This window comes from Arachis ipaensis, chromosome B10 (genome assembly GCF_000816755.2).
Source record: "Arachis ipaensis cultivar K30076 chromosome B10, Araip1.1, whole genome shotgun sequence".
NCBI lineage: Eukaryota > Viridiplantae > Streptophyta > Magnoliopsida > Fabales > Fabaceae > Arachis > Arachis ipaensis.
The window spans coordinates 124,725,058-124,752,287 of record NC_029794.2 but is presented as its reverse complement, the minus strand read 5'-3'; the positions used below and the strand labels follow the sequence as shown (position 1 = coordinate 124,752,287).

The window sequence follows — 27,230 nt, the reverse complement described above, 5'->3', positions numbered from 1 at the left end:
AGGAAAAGTGGATATATTACAATATTCGTTGAGATCTTATTACAACGGGGGTGAGCTCATCTTTTTATAGAAGTCTCGAGATGACAACAATATCTTATAGAATTTAAACAAACTTATCATACAATGCCAGCTGGAAGATAAGGATAAGCCTTATCTCTTTCTGACTTTACTTAGACAAGTGACAGAGGTCACTTTATTTTAGTGCACTCAATAATTATACATAGTGAGAACATTATTTTTAGTAAATGGACGGTTTAAAATAGTCTTCTGGAAGGGTCTCGTTATCGTATGAGAAAGATGACATATCATCAGAGGCCAAATTGACTGCTCTAAGATCCATATCTGGGTCCTGTAAATAGGTAAGCGGATCTTCAGTGTTTCCTTCATTAGGATATTGGGCATCTTGTAGATACGGGTCATATGGGTCTCAGTATGGGTCTTCAGTGTCATTGGGTATTCTTGCATCAATTCTGGATGGGCTTGGTGGTAGGGCATATATTCTTCCACTTGGATCTTCAGAATTTAGATTTTCATCAAAATTTCTGTTTGCTGTTGGGATATGTCTGGATGTGCTAGGCTGATCTCTTGAAGCATAAAAAGAGTATTGTCCAAATTGATTAATTATTCCTGAGGTTATGAATCTGGACTAGAATTCTTGGAGTGTTATTGGCGGAACATCTGTCTGAAATGGGAGTCCTTCAACTGTATCTCTTTCTCCATACAATCTCGGTTGCCAAAGTTGACAGAGGTATTTGGCCAAGGCATTCAAGACTGTCTTTTCATCTGTGGGCCACATTATAGAGTATCCAACAATATCAATCTTGTTCATGGTGTGTGGGTCTCCTCTAGTAAAATAACTTCTCTGTAGAGTGACAAAACAACCAAATTTCCATTTTTCCTGAGAAGGTTTATCCCACAGTTGATGCCGGTTGAGCATGTTATATAACATTCCTCTCCATGCATCAAGTGGAGCATACATAGAGAATAACCAGACTAAATGGGATTGTGCCTGAGTGCTGTTACACAAGATATGGTATATAGGGAAGATCGGCACTATAATGGCACATGTATATATGGAAGACAGAGCCCCGATATACCACATCATTTCTTCTGGTATAGGTCCTTGGATTATTGGTATAGTGCAAAAGGGGTATCCATGTTGAAGTACCTTGGGTTCGGATGGATTTGGGTTATGATAAGGAGTTGGTGTAGTCAGTAAAATAAGGTTTGTCTGGCTAGGCAATATATTTAAAATTCTGTCTGGGGTCTTGCTTTGAGAGGAAAAGGACCAATCTTTCTTCTGTATGGGTTTCTGTGAAGCGGGCAATCAGAAAAGGGATCGGTGTATGAAGAATTGTATGTGCTCATAGTGCAAATATAATGGACTGGTTTTGGAATTGGTTCCTTGGTAGGTCTGGATAGAAAATCAACAAGTGTGTTTTGGTGTCCCTTTATGTGTTTCACTTCAAATTTATAGCAGGAGAACTAGTCTTTCCATCGCAAGAGCTGAGAGTCTGGCAGAATCTTTTTCTTGATTTCCAGCATTGATGGGAAACAGTTGTTACCTATCTCCACAGTGAAATGATAAGAACTGAGGTGGAAATTGAATTTTTCTATCCCGCATTTAACAGCAAGGATCTCTTTGTAAGTGGCATGGTAGTGTTTTTCAGATTCTTTGAATTGTCCACTAGCATGCGTACAGTAGTGTCTTGTCCCATCAATTTCTTCAAGTAACACAGCTCCCCAAAATTCATCACTAGCATCTATTTGCAATATTCTTTTTCTTGTGCTGGGAATCTTTAAAGGAGGGGGTCTTGTGCTATCTTCTTTAGGATTTTAACAGCTGTGGTTTGTTCAAGTCCCAATGGTGGAGGGTTTCTTTTTCAAGAGTTTTGACAGTTGGCTGGTGTGTCTAGTCACATTTGGGATAAAGTCTCTGATGTAGTTTACAATTCCCAAGAATTGTTGGACTTGTTTGACCGTCATGTTTTCATCAGGGAAGTGGATTAATTCTTTGGCAATATGATCTCCTGGTTGAAAGAATCCATCTTCGAAGACCATCCTGAGGAACTCAATTTTTGTTTTTACAAGAGAGCTCTTTTTTTTATGATAGCGTGATTCCTTGATTTTTAACGATTTTGGTGAATTGGGCCAGGAGCACCTTATGAGCTTCGTTATCTTTTGAGAACAGTAAGATATCGTCAATGTAAATGAGTGTGGAGTGTAATATGGGCTCAAAAATTTTGGTCATTACCTTTTGGAAGAGAGATGGGATACTTTGAGTCCAAATGGCATTACTGTCCATTGATATTGGGCTTCAAGGATGCAAAATTTTGTTTTCTATCTATCTTTAGGATGGAGCCCAATTTACCAAAAGCCAGCCTTTAGGTCAAACTTGCTGAATATTTTTGCTCCACTCAGCCTTTGTGTAATAACTAAGATTCTTGGTAGAGGAAATTTATCATCTTGTAAAAAGACATTAAGTGGCTTATAATTAATAACAAGCCTCTTTTTTCTTCTACTTTGTTCAGCCCTTTTTTTAACATAAAAGGCTTGACATTCCCAATTAGAATTGGTTGGTTCAATGAGTCCTTGAACAAGGAGAGCTGCGCATTTAGCTTTTGCTAACTTGAGATCTTCAGGATTCATTCCCAAATGTGTGACCTTTGTTGAGTTGATGTCTTCATTCCTTTTAAAAAGGAGGCGAACATAAAAATCTGGATTTTTTCACAAAGGTGCAGGATGGTTGAATTGATCATGACTATCGCACCAAGCACTAAGGAGTTGTTGCTAGATCTCCTTGTATTCTTTTGAAGCTTCTTGAATTTCAAGGATGCTTTGTATTCCTGTAAAAGGCAGGAACTGCCCTTTGTAACTTAGGCCAGTAGGTTTAATGTGTAGTCTATGGGTTCGAAAAAAGGCATCAAATTCAAACAGGATTTCTTTGTCTGGTAAATAACTTCCCAGTACTCTAAGCCAAGTGGTTTGGCCTACAAATATTTTCAATCTAATTGGTTTTTTGGAAATGAGATTGATGGTGAAGACTTCACTATTAGCTGCCGCGAATCTCTTAGAAAAAGGTGCCCACATTTCTTTTGGTAAGATATGTGATTTTATGACAGTGGCACAAGAACCAATATCCATTAGTGCAACAGCTCTTATTGGTTTGTCATAGATGGACGTATTGATCTTTAGATCAAAATGAGGTCAGGGAGTGCCATCAATCTATTTTATTCCCAAGGATCCAAGATATTCAAGCTCTTCTTTCTGGGTGTTTGATCCTTTAGGAATTCTTGTGGTGATGGAAGCGATAGAGGATATGGTAAAGATTGACTTTTTTGGTGGGAGGTCTTCTTCTGAACTACTTCCTCCTAAATCAGAGTCTTGGAAAACATATTGGGTCTCACCATCTTTGCTTTCTTGTTCTTTAAGTACTGGTTCAAGACCTTCTTCATCCTCGATGGAAGCTGCATCCATTAAAGACTGAAGCATTTTTATCTCCTTTGTCTTATTAGGACATGATTTAGCAAAGTGACCCTGTTTTCCACAAATGAAGCATTTGTTTGACTTAGTATGGGATTTTCTTCTTTTGAAATAACGGTATCTTTGCTTCCTTCTTCTCCTTCTGAATGCCTTTTGTTGGAATGTTCTAGGTTGTGGTTGCCAATGTGTTTTCTTCTTTGACTTGCATTCACACATGCCTGACTCTTTGCATTTGATCTTCAAGTATGATTTATTGCATACCCCTTTGAGTTTACTTGAATTTTGATTGAGCTATTTGAACATTTGTTATTGTTCACATAGTTTATCCAGAGCAGCTAGAGCCAGCTGATATATTTCTCCAATGGTGGTGGTGGCTACTTCTTTGCAAAGAGTCATCATCATCCGTTGTAATTATGGCTGAAGTTCGTCTGGCAAGGATGTCATGAAAACTTGTTTAAGTGGCGGATTATTATTTCCTCCAAGAGGATAATATTTAGTAGCCATCCTCTTGTAATGTTTCTCCAAGTCCTTTCTATTGAGTGAACAACACTTTATTTCAAAATATTCTTGGGAATTTCTTTTCTGGATAATTGTAATGTCTCCCAAGAATTATTGATGTAGCATCCCCAAAAACTGAGAAGAAGTACTATTAATGAGTTGGAGTCTTTCATACTCAGAAAGGTTGTTAACCCATTCTCGGAGATTGCCAGTCATCCGATTTATGAAATCTGTAAGGACTTGTCTGCTTGAAAGATTTGGATTAGCCATAGTAGTTTCAATCCAAGCACCAAATTTATTTAACCTTTCCCTGTATCTTGATGGTGGGATATCATCGAAGGTGAACTATTTGTTAGAAGTTTTTACTTCTGAAGATCCTGTCTGTGTAGGATTAACTGAAGCTGCTGGTTCATCTCTTTTAGAGGTTATTTCTTCCTCTTCTTCTTCTACAGGGTTGACCATGGCTATTGCTGAAAGGTCTGCTTCATAGCCTTCTTTGGACCATTCAGTAGTTTCTTCACTGGATTCAGCAGTCTCATCATCAGATTCATCAGTGATTTCTTCACTGTGTGTTTGATTATCCAGAGTAAGGGTATTAATTGTTTGGCCTGGAGCTGGTGACCCTTCTTTGATGCCCTTATCTTTTGTAGGGGCATTAAAAGATGTATCTTCTCTGAAAAATTTTCCTGGCTTCCAAGGAGGACAAGATCTGGGTTGGTGAGGTGGTTGTGGCTGATATGAGAAACGATGTCCTTGAGGAGAGACATATTTTTTGGTGTTGGCTTGTCTGGCTAAATGATAAGTGGGTTTGAAGATAGATTCATAGTCTAGGATTTTAGGTGGTGAATATGCTAAGGGAAATAGAACAGGTGAGTATGATGGATATGGTTTAGGGTACATAGATAATGGGTCAATAGCTAAAGCCTGAGGTGCTGCTATTTTATTTCTGTCCATCTCAATCTGACGAAGTTTGGTTTTAACTTGGTCCAGTTCTCTATTTTTCTTGTGGAACTCTGGGCCAAAGTACCTATTGTCAATATAGGTTTTGAGTTCTTGGTCAAATTGAAAAGCCTGTGTAGAGAGCCGATTCCTGAGTTCAGCAACTTGTTCTGCCACAGAATCTAATTGTGCTGAAAGGCCTTCAGTTTTTTCTACAAGAGCATCAAACTATAAAAAGAAAAACACATATTAACTCAAGACATCAAAATAAAAATAAAAAATCGATAAAAGATACGTATATATTTGGACAAATCACAAAAACAAATTATAAGATTTTAATTTTATATAAATATTCTAAATACAAAGAACTAACGTAAAAATTTTAAAACTATGTAAATTAAATCAATATAATTCGATTTACCTTGATTTTATATAAATAAAAGCAATACAATTTGATTTACCTCGAAATTGTGTAAATCGAATCTATATGCATGTATTAAATCCAAACAACTAGTTTCAATTTAAAAGAATTAATAGCTCATAGTAAATCAAATCTAGACCTATTAGGTTTAAGGTGCTCTGCTAGGGTTTTTGTGCTCCTTGGAGCTATTGCCTCTTTTTTCTCTTTTTCTTCTTTTTTTTCTTTTTCTTCTCTTTTTCTTCTCTTTTGCTTTATTGTCAGCAACAATCTGTCGTTGGCATGGAGACAAGAGGTGGGATAGCGAGGGAGGAGGCTGCAAGTAGTGATGAGGAACGAGATACGGTGGTTGTTGTGGAGGAAGAGGATATAAGGCAAGGAAGGGAGACATGTGAGAACAGTCTGATTGGGAGAATTTTTGCAAAGAAAAGGTTTTCTGTAGGCACCATGGAGAACGCTCTTAAGGCAATTTGGGGGAAACTAGAGGGATTCAGAGTGGTAGACAAAGGAGGAAATCAATTTCAATTTTTCTTCAAATCGGAATTGGAATTGGTGCGCATAGCAAAGGATCCCCCTGGTTATTTAAAGACTACATCCTTCATGTGAGAAAATGGAAGGATAGTGATCAGAAAGATGCGGTACTAATCCAATCCATACCAATTTGGGTCCAACTTTGGGGTCTTCCGGAGAGTTTCAAGACTATTGGAGTTGGCAGAAAACTGGCATGTAATGTTGAAAAAATTATAGAGATTGGATTTTATGAGGTCAGGAGGGGTGAATCCTGAATCATCAAAGCTAAGGTGGAAATGGACAGCAAACAGAAGATCAAGGACAGTATCCGGTTAGCAGGTCTGAACCATAAGGAGATAGATATAGGCCTGCGGTATGAGAAGATTAGCAAATACTGCACTTATTGTGCTCGATTACGGCATGAACCGAGAAATTGTCAAATCTTCATGAAGGATGCAGAAGCAGGTGCTGTAAAGGAGAACAAAATAGGTGACTGGCTAAAGGCTGACCAGATAGGGAGAAAAGTTGTTACTAAACGTGAAGGAGAACAGAGTGGGGAAAATGACCAGTGAGAATATGAAAATCTACCAAAGAAGAAACCCATGCCGTCTTGGATTATTAATAATTTCTCGGGCCTCTCCATGAAGGAGGATAAGAAAAAGTCGTCTAATACCAAGCTTCTGCTAATAAATAGGTGGTGGGTGATTCAGGAGGCATTAAAAGGACCATTCAAAGTTCAGCTAAAAAAGGTGGTCTGCCATAAATTAACACCTCTTTGGTGGGTGAGCAGCAACAGTAAGATGTTGGTGATATAAGGAAGACTAATAGAAGCGTTAAACTTAAAAAACTAGCAAGGGGACAAGATGGGAGAAGTGTGGCCTGCAGTGGTATCAAACAGGGTTTAAATGGTTAGGAAAATGACAATTCGAACAAGAGGATCTGTTTGAGTGATGATCAGAATTCTACTGTTGAGGTGGAGGGTGCCGGCCGTCAAATGGCGTCCCAGGTGATATGAGAGTGCTCTCTTGGAATTGTCAAGGTTTGGGAAGACTCCTGACATTCCAAAATCTTAAAAGGATATGTAGATCCCACTCCCCCGAGGTTGGTTTTATCTGGTGAAACAAAGAACTAACCTCGCCAGGTGGAAATGAAGTTGAGAGCGTGTGGTTTTCTAAATTGGTTCCTTTGCAATCCAATAGGGGCAGCTGATGGCCTTGCACTTGCATGAAAAGAAGGGATTAATGTGGAGGTGATTGGCTCAAGTGATTTCTTTGTGGCTGCTAGAGTTTTGGATGATTCAAAATAAGAGGCTTGGGGTCTAATTAGAGTTCATTTCAGCTATTCAGAGCAGATTCGGGCACAACAATTTGATATTATTTCTGGGGTAATGTAGTCTTTTGAGGGCAAGGGTATAGTTCTTGGAGATTTTAATACTGTTAAAAACCTTCAAGAAAAAATGGGTGGCAATGCAGTTTCTGATTTAGCTGTGACAGATTTTAATAGCTTCATTAATGGGAACAGTTTAGTTAACCTAGGGATGGTAGGAAAGCCCTTTACATGGTCAAACAAAATGAGGGGGGCAGGAGTTAATTCAAGAGCGGCTTGATAGAGTGATTGGTTCAGCCAAATGACTCTCCCGTTACCCGACCGCTGTGGTTCGAAGGCTTAATGAAGATGGTTCAGATCATGCACCGATCTTACTAGATTCTAATTCACCGTTAGAGAGAACAAAATGGAGATTTAAATTTCAGGAGCGCTGGTGCTGGAATGAGGAAGTAAACCATAGTCAAGGAGGTATGGGGATCGGTGGTTAAGGGCTATCCTATGTTTGTTTTGGCTCAAAAGCTAAAATTGTGCAGGCACTCTTTGGTCCATTGGCAACAAAACTCTAGAGCTAATTCTCAAAAGCAAATTTAAGAAATTAAAGAGGAGCTGAAAAATCTTAGAAATGAAGGTATTCTTGGGGGAGAACAGATCACGGTTTTGGAAAAGAAACTGGAGGAAGCATATCTCAATGAAGAGAGCTATTGGAAGGAAAAGGCAAGGATTAAGTGGCTAAATAAAGGAAGGTAACCGCAACACAAAATTCTTTCATCAGTTTGCGAGAATCAGATGTCGGAGAAATAAAATTTGGAGTTTGGAGGGTGATGAAGGTGTTATAGCATCCACAAATGCAGAGATTGTGAGAGTGGTGGAATCCTATTTCAAGAAGATCTTTACGACCTCAGCTATAGAGGATCCGAGCTGAGTCTTTGAAGATTTTGAGTCAAAGGTTACGCCAACTATGAACCGTAACCTTCTTCGCTCAGTTACAAAGGAAGAAGTGAAGAGAGCTACATTTAGTATCCATCCCCAGAGTGCCCCTGGAGATGATGGATTCACTGCAAAGTTCTTTCACACTTTTTGGGACATGATAGAAGGAGACGTATTTGCAGTAGTAAAGAGTTTTTTTTTTGGGAGGTCGAATGCTAAAGTGCTTCAACCACACTCAGATCTGCCTCATTCCTAAAGTCCCTGACACACGGGTTATGTCCCAGGTGAGACCTATCAGCCTCTCCACTGTTGTGTATAAAATTATATCGAAGATTTTGGTTCATAGACTTCAAGCCACAATGAATTACCTCGTGAGTCCAAATCAGAGTGCTTTCTTAAAAGGGAGGTTAATCTTGGAAAATATTCTAATCGCCCATGAATATATGCATTATTTGAAAACAAAGAGATCTGGTATTGAAGCAGAAATGGATCTTAAACTGGATATGAGTAAAGCCTACGATAGGGTGGAATGACAATTCTTATGGTTTATGATGGAAAAATTGGGGTTTGATGTAAGGTGGATTCAGGAAGTTGCAATGATTGTTTCTTACTTTGTTATTGTGGAAGGACAACCGTATGGTTACTTCTGGCCAACCAGAGGCATCTGACAGGGTGACCCTCTGTCTCCATATCTTTTTCTCTTTTGTGCAGAAGGTTTATCCTTTTTGCTACATAAGGCAAAGCAAAACGGAATCATTCAGGGTGTTCATATTTGCAAGTGTTCCCTTAAAATTAATCACCTTCTCTTTGCTGACGATTCCATATTATTCTGCAAGGCTTCTCCCTATATTTGTGAGCGTATTTTGGAACTGTTGGATGATTATGAGAGATATAGTGGGTAAAAGATAAACTTGAGTAAGTCGTCTGTGTTTTTCAGCAACAATACTCCACAAGACCACAGAATTATCCTGGCTGAGCTACTGAATATTACTCATATTGGCGCACAGGACAAATATTTAGGTCTACCATCTATTGTTCAGGGATAAAAAAAAGGAGACTTTTGGTGCTATTAAGGATAAGGTGCAGAAGAAGGTGGAGGGCTGGAAACGGAAGCTGCTCTCCTCTGGTGGGCGGCACGTACTAATAAGGGCAGTGGGTGAAGCAGTACCCATCTATACGCTGTCGTGCTTTAAACTCCCTGATTCCTTAATTCAAGAGATCCATGGAATTCTAAGACAATTTTGGTAAAGACAGAAGGGGGCCGAAAGAAAGATTCCCTGGGTGAGTTAGGATACTATGTCAAGACCCAAGAGGGATGGAGGATTGGGTTTCAAAGACTTGGGTGCTCAAAATTTGGCATTACTAGGAAAACGATGCTGGCGACTCGCAACTCAACCTAACTCGCTAATTGCTCAAGTTCTAAAAGGCACAGATACAGAGATATTATGAATGCAGAAAGTAGAAACTCACCTTCGTGGGGTTGGAAGAGTATGTTGGAGGGCCGTAAGGTCACTGAGAAAGGTCTTCTCTGGAACATCGAAACTGGTCAATCTGTGAACATCTTTTCCGATCCATGGGTTCTTTCCCCTCAAGATTTTTCACCTCCCCTGCAATTGAATGATTTCTCGATAAACCAAGCAGTAATCAGAGTCAGCGACCTGTTATCCCCCAGTAAACAATGGAATCAGCAGATGATCTAAAGCATATTTCCAGCCCAAATCTGCAACCCGATTTTACTAACCAAAATTGTTGATGGTAATGATAAACTTACATGGATGTTTCATAAATCTGGTAAATATGAAGTCTCCTCCGAATACAGAGTAGCTTATCAGTTCAGTCACCCCCCCTTTGGAGCTCATTTCGAACCTCCAACAAAGGAAAAACACTTGGGTGAATTTGTGAAAATTGAAGCTCCCCCCAAAATTGGCATCTTCCTATGGCGAGCCTTGCATGAGCGCCTTCCGGTGATGGAGCTTCTTCACCGGCGTCTGCCTGAGAGATTTGAGACTTGCCCAAGGTGTAGCGCTGCCACAGAATCGATCATACACTGTCTTTTCTCCTGTGTTCATGCAAAGCAAGTATGGCTGAGAAGTCCGTTTAGAGGTATGGACCATGGGGAAGAAGTAGAATTTTTCTACTAGTGTTAGGAACAAAAGCGTACTCACCTGTACCATTCTGAGATGGAGATGACGAGTCCGTTGGCATTGAGCATGTACTGCTGGTGCATTTGGCGTGTCCGTAATGAGACCATTTTTTTATCAAAGAATCAGCCCCCCAGGTGAAGTTGATGAAGTTGCGAGAAGACTTTTGTGGTTTCTCTCCTCATAAGTGTCTTCCTTACATTCCCAATTCTTGATTTAGGGATTCTTTCTCACTTAGATGATATTATGTTTTCTTGCTTACTGTTTTGAGGAGTAAATCCCCAAAATGGTCCCTCAGATTGGGCCCGTGCACCAATGTTGTCCCTCAGTTTCTAATTGCTCTAAATGTACCCTCCAATTTGAGCTCCGTGCAAAATACAGGTCCTTCTACCCAATTCCGGCATGACTCAGCAGCCGGAGCGCTGACCTGGCACGCGTAGGACACCCGAAATGGCCAGCTGATGTGGAATACGTTAAAAAATTTCCCAATTTAGTCCTTGGCACCAACCATAAACCCTAACGTAGTTCTTCCTTCTTCCTTTATGAATCTCTTCGCCATCCTGCTATAGCGCTTTTGCTTCTACTTGTTCTTGCTCTGATTCTTCTTCGATTTCCTCTTGTTATTCTTCTTCTTCCTCCTCTTCCACCATGAGTGACAATCACGTTTCAGGAAGGTTGAATCGTTCCTCTACCATCGGAAATTGGAAAAGGAACAGAGCAACCCAAACCCCATGCTAACATAGTAACCACAAAAAACCTAACAACAGAGAAATCTCAACAAAACACTAAACGAAGATTTAATCACCTCAATCAACAACTCAAGTAAAGACCCATCAATGAAAACCCAAAAAAAAAATTTTAATTTCAATTCGTCACTGCAGTGCTAACCTTGTCGATGCTCACAATGATGATACCCTCTGGTTCACCAACTTCCTACGGTTGGCGTCCTTCCTTCTCCTGCCAATGAACTCAGAAAATCACTAACAAGAACGTGCCCTACCGTGACCGCATTCTTTGGACGAAGAGGAGAAGAAACGTTTGAAGAGAAGTAGAAGAAAGACTAACAAATGAACAACCCTTCCCCAAGAAACCTTTTCAATACCCCTGCATGACAATACGACACCGTTCTAATTCATTCACCCCATACAAGCAAAACGACGTTGTTTGGGCGTCCTACGTGGAGGTGGTACCGCCAGGTTAGCGCTCCAGCTGCTGAGTCATGCCGAAATTGGGTAGAAAGACCTGTATTTCGCATGGAGCTCAATCCGGAGGGTACATTTAGAGCAATTGAAAACTGAGGGGCAACATTGGTACACGGGCCCAATCCGGAGGACTATTTTAGGGATTTACTCCTGTTTTGAGCCTTGGAATTTTCCCTTCTTGTCTGAATTATTATGGTCTCATTTGGACATTTTATTCTTTCTCAAGTTAAATTGAATAAAAATTTTATCTTTGGAAAAAAAGAATCAAATATAATAGATTCGATTTACTAGCAAAGTCATGCATTTGATTAGATCGAATTAAATCAATTCAATTTACTAAGAAGTGTGTGCTATATAAAAATAGGATCAGAAGGTGGAGTGATCAATAGAAATAAATTTACAATGGTTAGTGAAAATAGTTTTTTAACTCTAGTTATTATAAAGGCACGATTAAAAAAAATAAAATTTATTTAGCAAACCTTTTAGGAATCTTATTGATTTTTAAAATACCATACTATAGAAATCGGAATTGCATGGAATAAAACGGAATAGAAAAGTTATATTATAGAATTCTGATTTCTGTTGTTCGTCATGTGGTGAAGAACAACTTATTTGTGATAGACAGTGACGATGATTTGTAAATTAAACAATAAAATTTGAAATAATATTAATCATAACTGATTTTTGTTATGTTAAACTAAAATTTAGTTAACAAAAAGACTTAGATGTATAGCATTACTTGTATAATTAATCCAATAATTAAATTTCATATTCATATGCTGCGTTGTCTTATTGTCTTTGTGAAACTGAGAATCTGTGTGCCATCGATCCATTGTTAAGCAAAAAACAAAAGAAAAGAAAAAAAAAAAAAAACAAGTGATTCTAAATTTCTAATTAATAATTAACCCTAAATCTCTATTAAGGTCACTCTGTCCACAGACATTGAATCCACCTTTTTTTTTCTTTTAATTGTTTTTAATAATCGCTACCTTTTCACCTCATATTGATAACTCTTCCATATCCAAAATCACAATCTAAGGTTAATTATACGCGCACATTTTTCTGTTCTCGATTCAAAGTTGCATCCTTTGTCCAGGTTTGGACCAAACCGTTTCTCTGTTCTGTTCTTTCGATTTTTGCATTATTCAGTGTTGCATGTTTTGATGGATTCTATGAAATTTGATATTATTCAGTATTTGGCGTGTTTGAGTGAGTGTGTAAGTGCGTGTGATTCTCACTAATTTAGGTTTCGATCATAACTTGATGTTCCGTATTCTGGTGGAAATCTATGTTCAGAATTGGATCATAACTGATTTAAATATCATGATTAACAGCTTAACTGGGATTTTTTATTGGGACTGGTGTTTAGCTAAATGCTCCGATGGGTTTGATTGATGATTTAGTTGCTGATTCTTTCATTTTCTGTAGCAGTTGAATCACTATGTTAGTAGCTAAAAATGGACCTTCTTTGTCATGATGATTGTTGCTATAAACTAGAGTTTTGTTTAGTGTTAAATTGTTTAACTGTGCTTAGCGTTTGAATTATCTGTGTCTCAACTCTCAATTACCATATGTTATTTCTTTCATAGTGCTGATGCTGCTGGAGGAAGCTATTGTTTGATTAATCAAAGTAGCTGTAATTAGGATCATTCCACAAAATTCTATTTTGAAATACTCTCTCTCTCTCTCCCTCTCTCTCACACTCTCTCTCACACACACACACACACAAACATATGAGGTAACCCTTGTTCACTTACATTGTCAATAACTTCTTATGCAAGATGAATTTCATCGATCCAACCGTTGAATTCCAACATTTCACTATATAAACCAATCTAATAAAATTTTCTAAAGCTGGAATTGATTTGATATATCATTATAACACTTTACTTTTACCCTTTTATGTATATTAGATTACATATCTATTGATGTCTGAATTTTCTAAAATTTGGTAAGCTTGATTAGCATCATAATATGATATGATTCTACGGCTGGATTGATGAAATTTATCGCTTTCATTGGGGTAAGTCAACAAAGAGTTACCTCATAGAATTTCTTGAAATGATCCTAATTACAGCTACTTTGGTTTTATGGATTAATTCTTACAACTATCCTTTTAAAGTTCATTTCTTTAAGGTATTTTCTCTCGGGGATTTATTTCCTTGATAGATATGTAAGCTAAGATTGAGTTGTCATGCAAGTAATTAGAATCCTATAGTTAGTTTCATTTTATGTACATCGCCTTGATGTTAATATTTTATATATTCTAATCCACCTGCTTTTGATTCTATTTTTCCATACTCTATAAATGTGTCATCATGCTTCAGTTGGTGCAAAAAACTTGTAGGATTGTGATAAGAAGTTGTTCAAAGACAGTTGGCCTATAACATGTTTTTGAAATTTCTTTGTGCAGGCTATCTATCAGTCATAATTTAAAATGGCTTCTTCCACGCTAATCTCTGACACTGAGCAATGGAAGGAGTTGAAGGTAATAGGAAAACTATTTCTTAGACATGCATAATGCAGAAATATTGTGAAACATTCTATTAAGTGAATCTCCTTTGTGTAGGCCCATGTCGCAGACATAAAAAAGACTCATTTGCGAGATTTATTGCGTGATGATGCTAGATCCCAGTCCATGACTGTGTATGTCATTTTATGAAGTCATAATCTGATGATTTCTTCTTTTCTCATTTTGTAGTAAATACAGAGTTTGCCATTCCCACAATTTGGAAATATTTCATGCTTTTAAGCTGACCTAAAACCAATGTGATAATATTGTGATTTATAAACTTCTGATTTTCTTTCTTTGAAGGGAGTTTGATGGGATTCTATTGGACTACTCAAGACAGCAGGCTACCCTTGAAACAGTGGGAAAACTCTTCAAATTGGCTGAGGTCAGTTCACTTCTTTTAGGTATTTGGACAATTTATTTCTTTCTTTATTGAAAAAAAAATCTGTTGCCACTTGGGATGATCCTCTCTTTAAAGAAAAGTCAATCATTAAACTGAAACAAAGTTAACTCATTATTTTTTTTTCCCTTGGCGTGATGTAGGCTGCATCCCTGAAACAGAAGATAGGCCGAATGTACAATGGGGAGCATGTAAGTGCTTGTGTGCTTGTCCAATGGGCTCCACACTTATACTCATGGCAAACTTAACGTTTTATAAATCTCTTACTATTTTTTTGGCCCCTTCATTGAAATGCTCCCTCTAATCCAGGAATCTTTGTAACTCTGCATATGCATATATACATTATGGATTCATTTCCTTCATTTTTCGAGTTATAACATCTTCCGGGGGGTCACTTTTACTTGACTTTCAGATAAATAGCACTGAGAATAGGTCAGTGCTTCATGTTGCTCTTCGTGCTTCAAGGGATGCTGTTATACAGAGTGATGGAAAGAATGTTGTCCCTGATGTTTGGAAAGTGCTGGACAAAATAAAGGAGTTTTCCGAGCGGGTTCGCAGTGGATCTTGGGTAAGAATATACTTGTCAATATTCATATATGGACATTTCTTAACTTGAGGGTTTTAATTGAATTTTTGTAGGTTGGAGCTACAGGAAAGCAACTGAAGGATGTTGTTGCCATCGGTATTGGTGGTAGCTTCTTAGGCCCACTTTTTGTGCACACTGCTCTACAAACAGGTTGTTGATGCTTTCTGGTCTCTTAGTGGCATTATATTATTATTGTTTCCCTTCATAGTATTTATACTTATGTTTATGCCTCTATATACATACGAACATAAGAACAATGCATTTTATATTAAAACAAGTAGTAATGTTGAAAGTATATATTTATGTATTACATCTTACAGATCCTGAAGCAAGTGAATCTTCAAGAGGACGTCAGCTGCGCTTGTAAGTCTCTAATATTGTTTTGGTTCCCAAATTCTGGTTTTTAACACTACTACATGTATGGTTCTAGATTTATAATTATGTCTATGCGAACATTTGAGATACATTCCACAGTTCCCCTGCACCTCCCCACTGTTATTCTGTCTCATACTTAGTGGTGACAATGGTGATTTAGATTTATACCAGACCTTTTCCAGAATCTTCATTTAATGGTACCCTGTGATTTATGCAATGCTGATTATCTTGCCAAAAAGGATGCACCGTGCTCATGAGTGGGTTCGTTAACAAAATTAGATAGCTGTTTGAGCCTTTGAGGCTCTCTTAAACTGTGTTAATGTGCCAATGTACCATTTAATGGCAAAGGTAGAGATTTAATATTTATATTATGTCCTTGTTTGTTTATTATTGGTTGTTATACTGTAACTGCAATTATGTGATATGTGCTGTTTGAACTTTGTTGTGCTAAAGCTACATTTATACCATATCATAAAACCATCCTCTTCTTGCATTTGCTTCCTTATGCAGTCTTGCAAACGTTGATCCAATTGATGTTGCCAGAAATATCACGGGATTAAATCCTGAAACAACCCTAGGTAGCTAGTTTTCTTTTTTTTTTTCTCCTTCCTTTTTCCCTTTATATTTTACTTTTAAGATTTTTTTTAATTTATTTTAATAAAAAAAATACTGTAGTTGTGGTTGTTTCAAAGACATTTACAACTGCCGAAACAATGTTGAATGCTCGAACACTCAGGGAATGGATTTCATCTGCTCTCGGGTAAGTGAAGTATTAAGGCTATATGTTCGAGACTAGTGCTATTAAGGCTCTAACTGGCTTATGATTACATTTTGTCTCCAGGCCCTCAGCAGTTGCAAAACATATGGTTGCTGTCAGTACTAATCTTACGGTATATTCATATGCTCTGTGCTTTTTGCATTTGATAGTATAGAGTTATTTATCAATTATTTAGGCTCAGCCTGTTTTATCTTTTCTTCTCATCTTCAATGCAGCTTGTGGAAAAGTTTGGCATTGACCCTAATAATGCTTTTGCATTTTGGGATTGGGTTGGTGGCCGATATAGTGGTAAGTATTTATCTACTTCTTTTGATTTCTAGTTTTTAAATAGCTATATTTGAGTTACTAAATGTTTCTGATTTTGGCTTCTGTCTCATGTTGCTTACAGTTTGCAGTGCTGTTGGAGTATTGCCTTTATCAATACAATATGGTTTCCCAGTAATTGAGAAGTATGCAATTTAGTATTTGATATAATGGTCTTTTCAGTAGCTTAATTCATTTATTTTGGAAGTCTTGGCACTTATTGTCTAATGCTCTCTAGTTAGCATTATATTAGAAAAGAAGACAAAATCAACATCTTTAGGTGAAACAATAACAGTAACAATAAAGCCTTGTTCTATTCGGTAGGGTTGCCTACATGATCAAACGACACCATTGCACCATATCATGATTCATCTCTGAACTTAGTCTGTTCACCTTGTATTATCCTTCTCCTCATCTTAATGAAATTCAATAAATAAATAGAAATTCTCTTCTCATCACCTCATTAACCACTGGGCTATCTCCTTTAATCTACCCTCTTGACTGGGTACTTTTTCTGGTCTTCTAACATGTCCAAATCACCTGGGATGAGCTACCATTATTTCAACAGGCATCACTCTAACGTGCCCAATCTTCATGGCATGGATCAAACATCTTTAGATGACTTAGTAGATGAAAAATTAATTATTCTTATGCATATGGTCTTGTAATAGGTTATAAAATCAGAAATGAGCACATTGGAGAAAGGGAGTTGCGGTAGTACCATTTGTGTAGAAAATTGGACAATCCTATCTAGGTGCTTTTGACATGTATGGAAAAGGCTTCTAGAGGCCGCATTAAGGAGACTAGATCAATGGGAAGTAATTCTATAGCTAGAGGTAATGTGAGATATACAAAAGCCATAACGGATAAATTCAAAATTATTAAGAATAAAACCCAAATCAGCCCCTGACAATTACCTCGAAAGACAACGAGGCCCCTGACAAAAAAAAAACCTCAACCCGGCCCCTGACAAAAAAAAAAANGAAATATTTGAAAACGTTAAAAAAAAAGAAACTATGTATTTTTAAGAAAGTCAACTGACAATTTAATAAAAGTTTGGATGAGGATTGACCGAAACAAAAAAAATCTTACCATATCTAAAAAGAGGATTGACTACAAAATATGTTCATATCTAGAAAAGAATCTTGTAACTTATTAACTTACCATAATAATAATAATAATAAGAAGAAGAAAAAAATCTAAATCAGCCCCTGACAATTACCTCAAAAGACAACGAGGTTCCTGACAAAAAAAAAACCTCAACCCGGCCCCTGACAAAAAAAAAACCCCAACCCGGCCCCTGACAATTACTTCGAAAGGACAACGAGGCCCCTGTGCCAAAAAAAAATTAATGTTATTTTTTTTGACACAGGGGCTAATCAGTCCTTAAAAAAAATTATCAGGGGCCGGATTGGGTGTTTTTTTTTCTTGGGGGCCTCGTTGTCCTTTCGAGATAATTGTCAGGGGCCGGATGGGGTATTCACTCAATTATTAATGGTTTAAACCTAAATATGATCTACGATATTGTATTATGAAATTGTTTGATCCATATAGCTGATCTTTCCCGATGGAACAAGGCTTATTAATGTTGTTGCCAATAATAATAAAAGGGTGTTTGATGTCAAAATAAGTTATATATTTTTGTGAATCTATGCTTTCAGAAATCGTCTTGCTCAATCTGTATGGTTCTAAAACATTGTTGTAACTCTATGTTGTTATAACAGATAGTATGTCATGTACAATGCCTAAAATGTTCTAATATTTCGTTCTGATATTTCTGTATGATCAACCAAACGATAATATGGTGTACTCTTGGGAGTAGCGTCAATTCGAAGGCACTAAAGAGATCCACTTATTAATTTCTTTGTGCTATTTGACATAAGTGTAGGCCATATCCATGTTCTTGGTTTGTACATGATATTTTATTTCTTTTGTGAAGGTTTCTAAAGGGAGCTTCCAGTATTGATCAACATGTGCATTCAGAACCATTTGAAAAAAATATACCTGTAAGAGCCCCTTAACTAACCACCTTTTCTCTGTTGTTTTAATTACACTTGTGGAACTCCTGCATATGTTGTTACACCAACTTTAAGCCATTTGTTTATTTTATTATAAACATGTTAGAAAGTGATTGTCTGAACCAACCCTACCTAAAGATTAAGCTACTAGGTGGAGTTCACAGAATGGAATTTTAACATTGTAATAATTACAGAGTTTTGTAGTAGAGCTCAAATCAATTAGGAGAAAGGAATATTTATGACTCCCTTTTCGTAATCATACTTTTCCTATTCATTAACCATTTAATCTCCTATTTTTTTTCTCTTTTTTTGCAACCTCCCTTAAATTCACTCTTTTGATCTTCTCTATTTTCATCCATTGCTTACTCAACCTTATTTGATATAGGATTCTTTGCACCCAAAATGTGTTACTTTTACAGTGTAACAAGTAATCTCTCCTTTGAAAAAACAACTGCTTTGTAGATAGTGATGAATATTAAAGATGTTTCTTTAACAAGTGCAAGAAGATGACATGATCAATAACAATGTCAATGCCCCAGGTGCTTCTCGGGTTGTTGAGCGTATGGAATGTCTCATTCCTTGGATATCCTGCCAGAGTGAGTACCTAATGTTCTGTTATATTAAAAGTATTTCTCTATCTCTTTATTCTTTATCAATCATTTTTTGACAAACAAAAATTTTGGTTTAGGCTATCTTACCTTATTCTCAAGCCTTGGAGAAGCTTGCCCCACACATTCAACAGGTTTGTTTGTTACAGCCTTGTGATTTGAAGCCTCAGGCGCATTTATTGTTATTTTTTCTGTTCTTATATTTTCTGTTTGTTTGAAATTAGGTCAGCATGGAAAGTAATGGAAAGGGAGTTTCTATTGATGGGGTACCTCTACCATTTGAGGCTGGTGAGATTGATTTTGGTGAACCAGGAACAAACGGGCAACACAGTTTTTATCAACTTATACACCAGGTGATACACGTAGAGATATTTTGCTATAATTTGTATTTGAATGTTAGTTTGTGTTTCTTGAACATTAATATGTAGTTTTAATTGATTATTATGGTTGATGAGGACGAAAATCCATAAAAATTTTCCATGAAAGTGTTACAACTATGTTAACAAGATACTTACGTGGCAGCACCAGATTGGATGTCAATGTAAAAGAGTTTTGTGCTGAAGGTGCATAGAATTTAAAATCTATTTTTACTAACTATCCTGTAGTCTAATTAGTAATAACAATAGTTCTGTGGCATGCCTTACATCCTGCTCATTACTATAGCTTTAGATTTATCTCTTTGTTGAATGAACTTTGCTGTTTAAATCAAGTCTTATAATTTGTAGGGCCGTGTTATTCCTTGTGATTTTATTGGAGTTGTGAAAAGTCAGCAACCTGTTTACCTGAAAGGTAGAGTTCCCCTTATTTTTTCATTGATCAAATTTTTATCATAAATGATTGATGGTTGGAAGTTTATGCTTTTATTCTGTGTTTGAGAACACAATTTATAATTGATTTGCTTCGTGCAGGTGAGGTAGTGAGCAATCATGATGAGCTAATGTCAAATTTCTTTGCACAACCAGATGCCCTTGCCTATGGGAAGGTATATTCATGATGTCTCTCTTATATTATCTTAGTCCACTCCTATCATCAGATCCCTTTCCTAATGAAGTGTTTAAGTTGATTATTATTTTTAATATCTAGCAATTAGATTAACATGTTCACACAGAGATTATCATGTTACTCTAATGTTTGCATTTTTATGATAATTATCGTGCTATATAGCATTGTTGTCAAAGAAAGTGAAAAATAAAATTCAGCAGCAGAGATTTAATGTCAAACATATCACATGAAATTGTTTCGGTTAATTTGAGGCTTACAATTAATCATCTTTTTACAGACACCAGAACAGTTGCAAAAAGAGAATGTTCCACCACATCTTGTGGCACACAAGGTAATTTCCCTAATGCTCCTGTATTACATTTTGAAGTTACAAAATAAGTAGGTCCCTTTGTGTTGCATTTTTTTTCCCTGCAGACCTTCACTGGCAATCGGCCGTCTGTCAGTCTTCTGCTTCCATCATTGAATGCTTATAATATTGGACAGGTTCATGCCCCATCTGCTTATTGTGATTGTGATTTATAAATAAAGCGAAAACATTGTTTCTTGTTCATGGGAAGTTGAATATTCTTGCAATCTGCTTTTCATTTGGAATATCGTGATTTGGGTTTTCCATTGTTAAGCAGTTTATATTCAGCAAATGGTTTTCTTTAATGAGGCGTGTACAACTCGAGTTCTTGTTACTAATATTATTTGCTTTTGAGCAGTTGTTAGCAATCTATGAACATAGAGTTGCTGTTCAAGGTTTCATATGGAACATCAATTCTTTTGATCAATGGGGAGTGGAACTGGGGAAGGTGTGTATTATTTAGATTAGTGATGATTTAATGTTCTTAGTTCTTGAGCTTGCAGAACAATATGCTCTCATAGTTGTTTCGTTTTAATGAAATAAGCATTGTGTATGTGCATTTGTAATTAACTTCAATTTTCTCATTGCATACTGATCCTGATCTTTTCTTTTTCCGTGGCAGTCATTAGCTACTCAAGTGAGAAAGCAACTTAATGCGTCGCGTACAAAGAAGGAACCAATTCAAGGCTTTAATTTCAGTACTACAACTATGTTAACAAGATATCTTCAGGTATGGCAACAAATATTTTTCCCAAGAAATAAGATAAGTTTTGTTTTCTGATTCTTTCTGAGACAAATAATTATCTATTAACAAGGTTATCAAATTTGAGAGTTCACCTAAAGTTGTAGTTATAACACACGAATCATACTTTAGTGGTTGACAATAATACTAAAACCATAAGATATTGCTGCTATGATCTTGTTGCTTAAGAAGTTTACTGAATCGACTTTCGTGTTAACATGGCAGGCAAGTGCAGATATCCCAGCTGATCCACCAACTCATTTACCTCAGATTTAACTTCGTTTATGCGGTAACTTAACATTTGGTGTGGCATTTATCAGAGCCATTTTGCAAATTTCACTCATAAGGCTGTTATACTGCTTCAAACTTTGGGCAACTTGAATGTTTTTCTCTATGAATGTGAGGTGCTGGATTTTCTGGTCAAATCAAAGAATCCTAATAATAACGTTATATACAGTGAATGGTTTGTGTTTCCATTTTCGAATACAGTGGTCAAATAGAGGGCAGAATTGGTCTGTGAACTTGTTACCAAAGGGCTTTCTACTGACAGATTGAAGATGCATTTTAACCTTTCAGCTTTCAATACTTTTTTTGGATGGATTGAGCTTCTTTCTTGCTAAAAAAAGAAAAGAAAAAGAGAAACAAAGGCTATCTTTTTTCCCACTAGGCGAGGTCATGGTAATGCGAATAGATTTCTGAATTCGGTTCTTATTTTTGGGCTTAAGAATTACAATTTTTTAATAAGAAATTTTGGATTCGAAATTACGCATAAGAAGTTGCTAGACTTAGTTTGGTAAAGTTTTTATTTTTGAAAAGTAGTTTATAAAAATTAGTTTTAAAAAGTTGTAGCATCTTTGATAAATTAAATAACCAACTTGGGTTAGTCGAGTGGTCAGCTCACTCGTCCGCTTAAATAAGTGTCGGCGGTTTGAATCCCGCTTTGTGCAGCAACTCATTGGCCAGTGATAGATCCTTAAATGGAACTCTAATCTGCGACGGATTAGTTTTTGACCTGTCAGATTGGGGATACTGTTGGAAACAAAAAAAATAAATAAATAAAAAATATTTGTTAATAAGTACAAGCAATAATAAATTTTTTTGGTAAAATTAATTTTTAAAATTTAAAAATATTATGAACGTAAAATTAATTTACTAAATATAAAATAGTTTTATTTTTAAAAAGCACAAACAATCTTTCCAAAGGTTTGAAGGTTTTACCAAAACAGACCCTAATAATGTTTTCAACAAATCGAACTATCAAAGAAAGACAATCAAACTATAAAACAATAATCAATTGATAAGTAACTGAAGGTAACGACTGGAGACGCGCCTTGATTTTGAAAACCACCAAGCGGGGGCAGATTTGTAAAATCAAAGAGCAATGGAGGGAAGATCGTCAGATACAACGGGCTAACCGGCTAAGTGAACTAAAAACTCAAAATTAAAATTCAAAAAGAAAAAAAAGGCTCTCAAATCAAAACTCAACCGAACGACGTCGTTCACCAGAAAAATGGAGCGACGACAACCAGAAAACTTAAACCATCTTGCAATTACTAACAGGTAACTGTCCATGGAAACGCCGAACGCGATCTTCCAATTTGAAAAATATTAACTAGGGTATATTCGTAAAACCACCATTTCAACACGCCCATTCTCTAATTTTTTTTTTGATTTCCGTAACCGAAAACAAAATTCACTGTTTGGTAGCTGCCAGCGAAAACAAACCGCAATGGAGGGAACATACAGAGAACCCTCTCTCTTCTCGCAAACTGTAACGGAACCTAACTCCAATTTCATGATGCAGCAGCAAAAGCTAGAAGAAGAAACTCAGGTAAATGAAATAAAGAAAAAGTAAACCTAACTAACTAACTAACTTTGATGTTCACTTTTTTTTTTTTTTCAGTTTGATTCTACAACATCTGAAATTCAAAGATTTATTTATTTAGTTTTGTATAAACTTATTTAGCTCATAATTCTTAAGCTCTTTTAAAAGTAGGAGACCCTTTGTTGCGTAAGAATTTAGTTTTTCTTTTTCTACACAGAAATTGGTCGCCTTGAAGAAGGCTTATGCAGATGTGATTCTTAACACTGGAAAAGAGGCCGCAGTCAGGGTAATGGCTTCAGAATGGAGGATCCATGGATTTCGCCATGAACTCGAATGGACCAAAGAAGAGGGGCTTCGAATGATGCTTAGATTGAAGCATATGCTTGATGCAAAGGTTTCATACTTACTATTACTGTTTAATTGATGTTTTTGTTTGATTGCTGATGCTCTTTTATTTTATTTTTTAATCTTTAGAGACTTTGATAGTTGAGATCACACTCTTCCTCTGGTTATATGATATGTGAGAAACCGAAAAAATCCAAAAAATAGTTGACATGAGGATAAAAGGGACTAATCTTAAAAAAAATGTTATGATGGAGTTCATAGCTACATTGTTATCACTAGTTCAAGCTGTGTGGTTGATGTAATTATAAGGTTAAGCTTCTTACATTACACATTCTTTGGAGGCAGACCTTCTCGGTGCATTTATGTGTGATGCTTGTGCACCAGGCTATCCTTTGAGTTTAATTATGAGTCTGAAATGGAAGATCCTAGGTATCAAATGTGGTTTGATGGATACAGATTTTGATGGTTCTTTGTGGTGCATTAGAATGAAATGTTTTGTTGTCAAATTGCTTACCTTCATTGTGGCTTTCGAACGGTGAACTGTAGTGTTAATTTTGTTTTTCATATAATCTTGCCATCTCCCCCCTTTCGTCTGTCTTGTATCCCTGTGTTTGGAGCAAAATGATTAACTTCTTATGAACATGGTTATTTAGGGACCCAATATTTTTTATATTCTTTTTTAATCAGGAATGAATTTGTTAAAATATTAATTTCTTTTGGTACATAATGTAGTATTACTAGAAAAATAAACTAAATATCCTATATATATATATATATATATATATATGCAATATCTAATCTAGAACAGGAATCTAGGAAGCTAGTGATAAAAACTGAAATTAAATATATCCAGTAATATATAATGTTTGCTCCAAGCTGAAGCATATAAATCATATGTATCAAGGTTGTTACACTTACACATAAAATACACATGAGGTGAGGACTGAGGAGAGTTGAATTGTCAAAAGCTGTCAAGCTTCTATAACTAACTGTTCTTAAGAATTTGCCCCCTACAGTCTGATGAGCAAAGTTGAATTTCAACATATGTTAACAAAGAATTTGCATAATAGAATATATTAAAGACTTAAAGATATAACAACGGATTTATGGACCTTTACAGATTAAAATTTTATGGTAGCTGATTGCTGACATGGGATCTTCCAGTAGTGCCCCAGTTATTTTCTACTTATGTTTTGGATAACTAGTAATCTGTCAAATTCGGATAATAATTATAATGAAGTATGAGCAGACTGATTCTCTACAGGACTGCCCCGGCTTTTCTCCTTTCTTCTTTTGTGTTTAATAATCATGAAAGAAAAAATTTTATTTTGCTGCTTGTCTGGTGAGATGTCATCCTGCTTTGGGTTGCATGTGTTTGCGAGTTTTGGTTTTGAAGGGACATGTCGGAAAGAGAAGGACTTGAAGGGTAAAGTTTTGTCCATTTTATACTTCAAACCTGTCCCTTCACTCCTTTTACCTATGTTGAAACTGAATTCGGAGTTATTCATGGCATTAATATAATTGCACCTACTAACCAAAATCCTAAAAGTTTAATGGAGGATTGGAGGCCACACTCTCCACATCTTGAGTCCTCTGCAAGAAGAATTGTTTACTAAATGGCTTGGATTATAAATGTGAATGTACTTGAGGAATAATTTTTGTATATTTGTTTTCAAATATTTGCATTTGTTTTTTGTTTCAGAGAGACAAAGTACCATAAACAATGTTTTCTTCGTATGCAGACAGCTGAAGCAGAGAGAGCGTCAATTAACCAGCAAAGAAAAATTGAAGAGCTTGAAGCACAATTGAATGAGGCAGAGGATGTTATAACGGATCTTAGGATAGAGTTAAAACAAGTATACAACGAGTTAGAGAAGACAAAGATTAGTCAGATCCAATCTTTTGATGAGCAAAACATAAATCGCGCTCCATCTGTTGAAGAGGATGCACAACCCGAGACTTCAGTATCCTCTCCTAATCAAGATCAAGATCATATCACAAATTGCAACGTAAAGACCATATCCCCGACTTTGAAGCCTGTGGATGATAACTGCAATAATTTGCCAAAACAATCAGAACAATTGTGCATCCCTAACTTAGAAGATTTCTATGCTCGTAAACCTGATTTTGCTTCCATCATCATGAGAAGCAAGAAATCTGAACTTTGCAAAAATGGATGTACTCAGAGGGTCTGTGCACTGGAAGGAAACATGCTGGATGAGAAGCTTCTCTCTAGAGAGGAGCACAATCAACATATTTGTCTAAAGAAAAGACTTAGTGCCCCATGTACCGGAGCAAAGAAAATGGAGATGAAGAAACATGTCAAATTCCATAAAAGTCGAACAAGGAAGAGATTTTCATATTGTAGATCATGCTTTCATTCATCTTGTAGAATACATCTTGGTGAAAAATGTAAATCCAGCAAAGGTGCATGCTCTCTACCTTCTATCAAGCTTTGTGCCATTTGCAAATTGAAAAGAAATAAAAGATGTGGACATGTAAGAATCAGATCTTCTGCTTCTGCACATTGTAAACCATCACTTGTTCTTAAGCAGCCTAGCTACGATGAATATGTTGCGAGGATGATGCCTACTCCCCCCTTGACAAATGTAGGACCTGTGCATGAATCTGCTTCTGTTAAAGAAAATTTACAGGCAGTTAATAAATATGAACTGTTAGAGAAGGCCATTGAGAAGGATAACGATTTAGAAGGGAGCACTTCAAAGAATTTAGCAGGTCTGAGTAATACGGCGAAAGTTGAGATTGTTGATATTCCATCTTTGAGTATTAATTTGGCAAATCCAAAAGCATTTGAAGAAAATGGTGGATCCCCTGGGAGGCTTCTGAAGTATACTTTCCAAAGGAAAAGAAAAAAGGAATCTTTGGGAACTGCAGATGCACAGACTGGTTCCGAGAAAAGCACAGTGAAGCAGAGGATTGAGAAGAAAATCTGATAAACCTTCTAGAGAGATATTCGATCCCTCGCTGAGGTTGCTCATCAGGTCTGTCACCATGATTTCTTGTGCATTTTGAATTTTGAGTGCAAGCATGAAAAATTGAATATGAATTAGGAGCTACAATTTTCTAAACTAATCAATAAAGGGACCGTCGATTAACATAAATCTGTACATCAGAAATTTTCTTTAAAAAAAAGAAGAAGTAAAAACCCCTAAAGATGAATTTCAAAATGTCTGTATTATATAAGGTCTTGGTGCTTTTGCATATTGATTGTTCACACCTGCTGCTTCCCCTCAGATAGTTCAGTATCTGAACTCATATCTGAATCTATTCATTTTCTCTATGCAGCTTTTATATCTTTGTCTGCAAAAAGGTGCTGATATCAATAATTCAATTTGTGATCTCAAGGCATGAGGAATGAGGATTCAACTATTTTCTGCAACTGAAGCAAATCAAAACTCAAAGGCGCTTCTTAGTCTCCATTCGAAATTTCAAGTTCCTTGCATCTTTGCTTCCTCTAATTTCTACTGAAGCATAACATGGTCTCATTGACAATTGAGTTCTTTTTTTTTTTCCCTCGATTTCTATCCCGAGATAGAAAAATGTCAGTATAATTAAACTTGACTACTGTATGCAATTTTCTCTAGAGTAATGTAACTTGTTCTGCAGTTTTTTATTAATAATTTCAAGTTTCTGCATAATTAATTACAAACTTAATATGTAGATAAGTCTTACTGATGGCAGAATGAAACTTGAGCTAATTTTAGTTGTCAAATTTCAAGTGTAATTGTTAAGAATAGACTATGTTGGTGATTGAATTTCTGGAGCTGTTAAAACTTTAATCAAAGTTGAGGGCTTTGTTAAGCCTTGTAAAGTAGTACTATCAATGAAGTTGCTGAACTGCTTTATGATATATAATTAGCTTTCACTCTCGGTATTATTTTGCCTCTCAAATACAGTCAATTTTTTTTTTTTTGGGGTTTTTTAC

General features: G+C 36.4%; 2 protein-coding genes and 1 long non-coding RNA gene across 3 annotated transcripts; all 3 read left to right on the top strand.

Annotated features, from left to right (window-relative positions):
• LOC110268313 lies at positions 680 to 26,918 on the top strand. Its single transcript, XR_002356500.1, has 4 exons — positions 680 to 693; positions 2,422 to 2,426; positions 2,571 to 2,575; positions 26,708 to 26,918. It is a non-coding gene; the product is annotated as an uncharacterized LOC110268313 (long non-coding RNA).
• On the top strand, positions 12,280 to 21,775 carry LOC107622735 (glucose-6-phosphate isomerase, cytosolic). The gene is made up of 24 exons (XM_016324745.2): positions 12,280 to 12,540; positions 13,858 to 13,932; positions 14,014 to 14,090; positions 14,260 to 14,341; positions 14,500 to 14,547; positions 14,769 to 14,924; positions 14,996 to 15,092; positions 15,263 to 15,305; positions 15,828 to 15,895; positions 15,993 to 16,077; positions 16,159 to 16,207; positions 16,311 to 16,383; positions 16,484 to 16,544; positions 18,338 to 18,404; positions 18,956 to 19,012; positions 19,105 to 19,158; positions 19,249 to 19,377; positions 19,750 to 19,813; positions 19,933 to 20,006; positions 20,304 to 20,357; positions 20,441 to 20,509; positions 20,731 to 20,820; positions 20,995 to 21,102; positions 21,340 to 21,775. Exons 2-24 carry the CDS (start codon positions 13,882 to 13,884, stop codon positions 21,388 to 21,390), a joined length of 1,707 nt encoding a protein of 568 aa, XP_016180231.1. The 5' UTR covers positions 12,280 to 12,540; positions 13,858 to 13,881; the 3' UTR covers positions 21,391 to 21,775.
• Positions 22,610 to 26,760, top strand: LOC107624488 (centlein-like). The gene is made up of 5 exons (XM_016326978.2): positions 22,610 to 22,674; positions 22,822 to 22,945; positions 23,157 to 23,333; positions 25,027 to 26,286; positions 26,591 to 26,760. The coding sequence occupies exons 1-4, from the start codon at positions 22,625 to 22,627 to the stop codon at positions 26,236 to 26,238; spliced, it is 1,563 nt and encodes a 520-aa protein (XP_016182464.1). The 5' UTR covers positions 22,610 to 22,624; the 3' UTR covers positions 26,239 to 26,286; positions 26,591 to 26,760.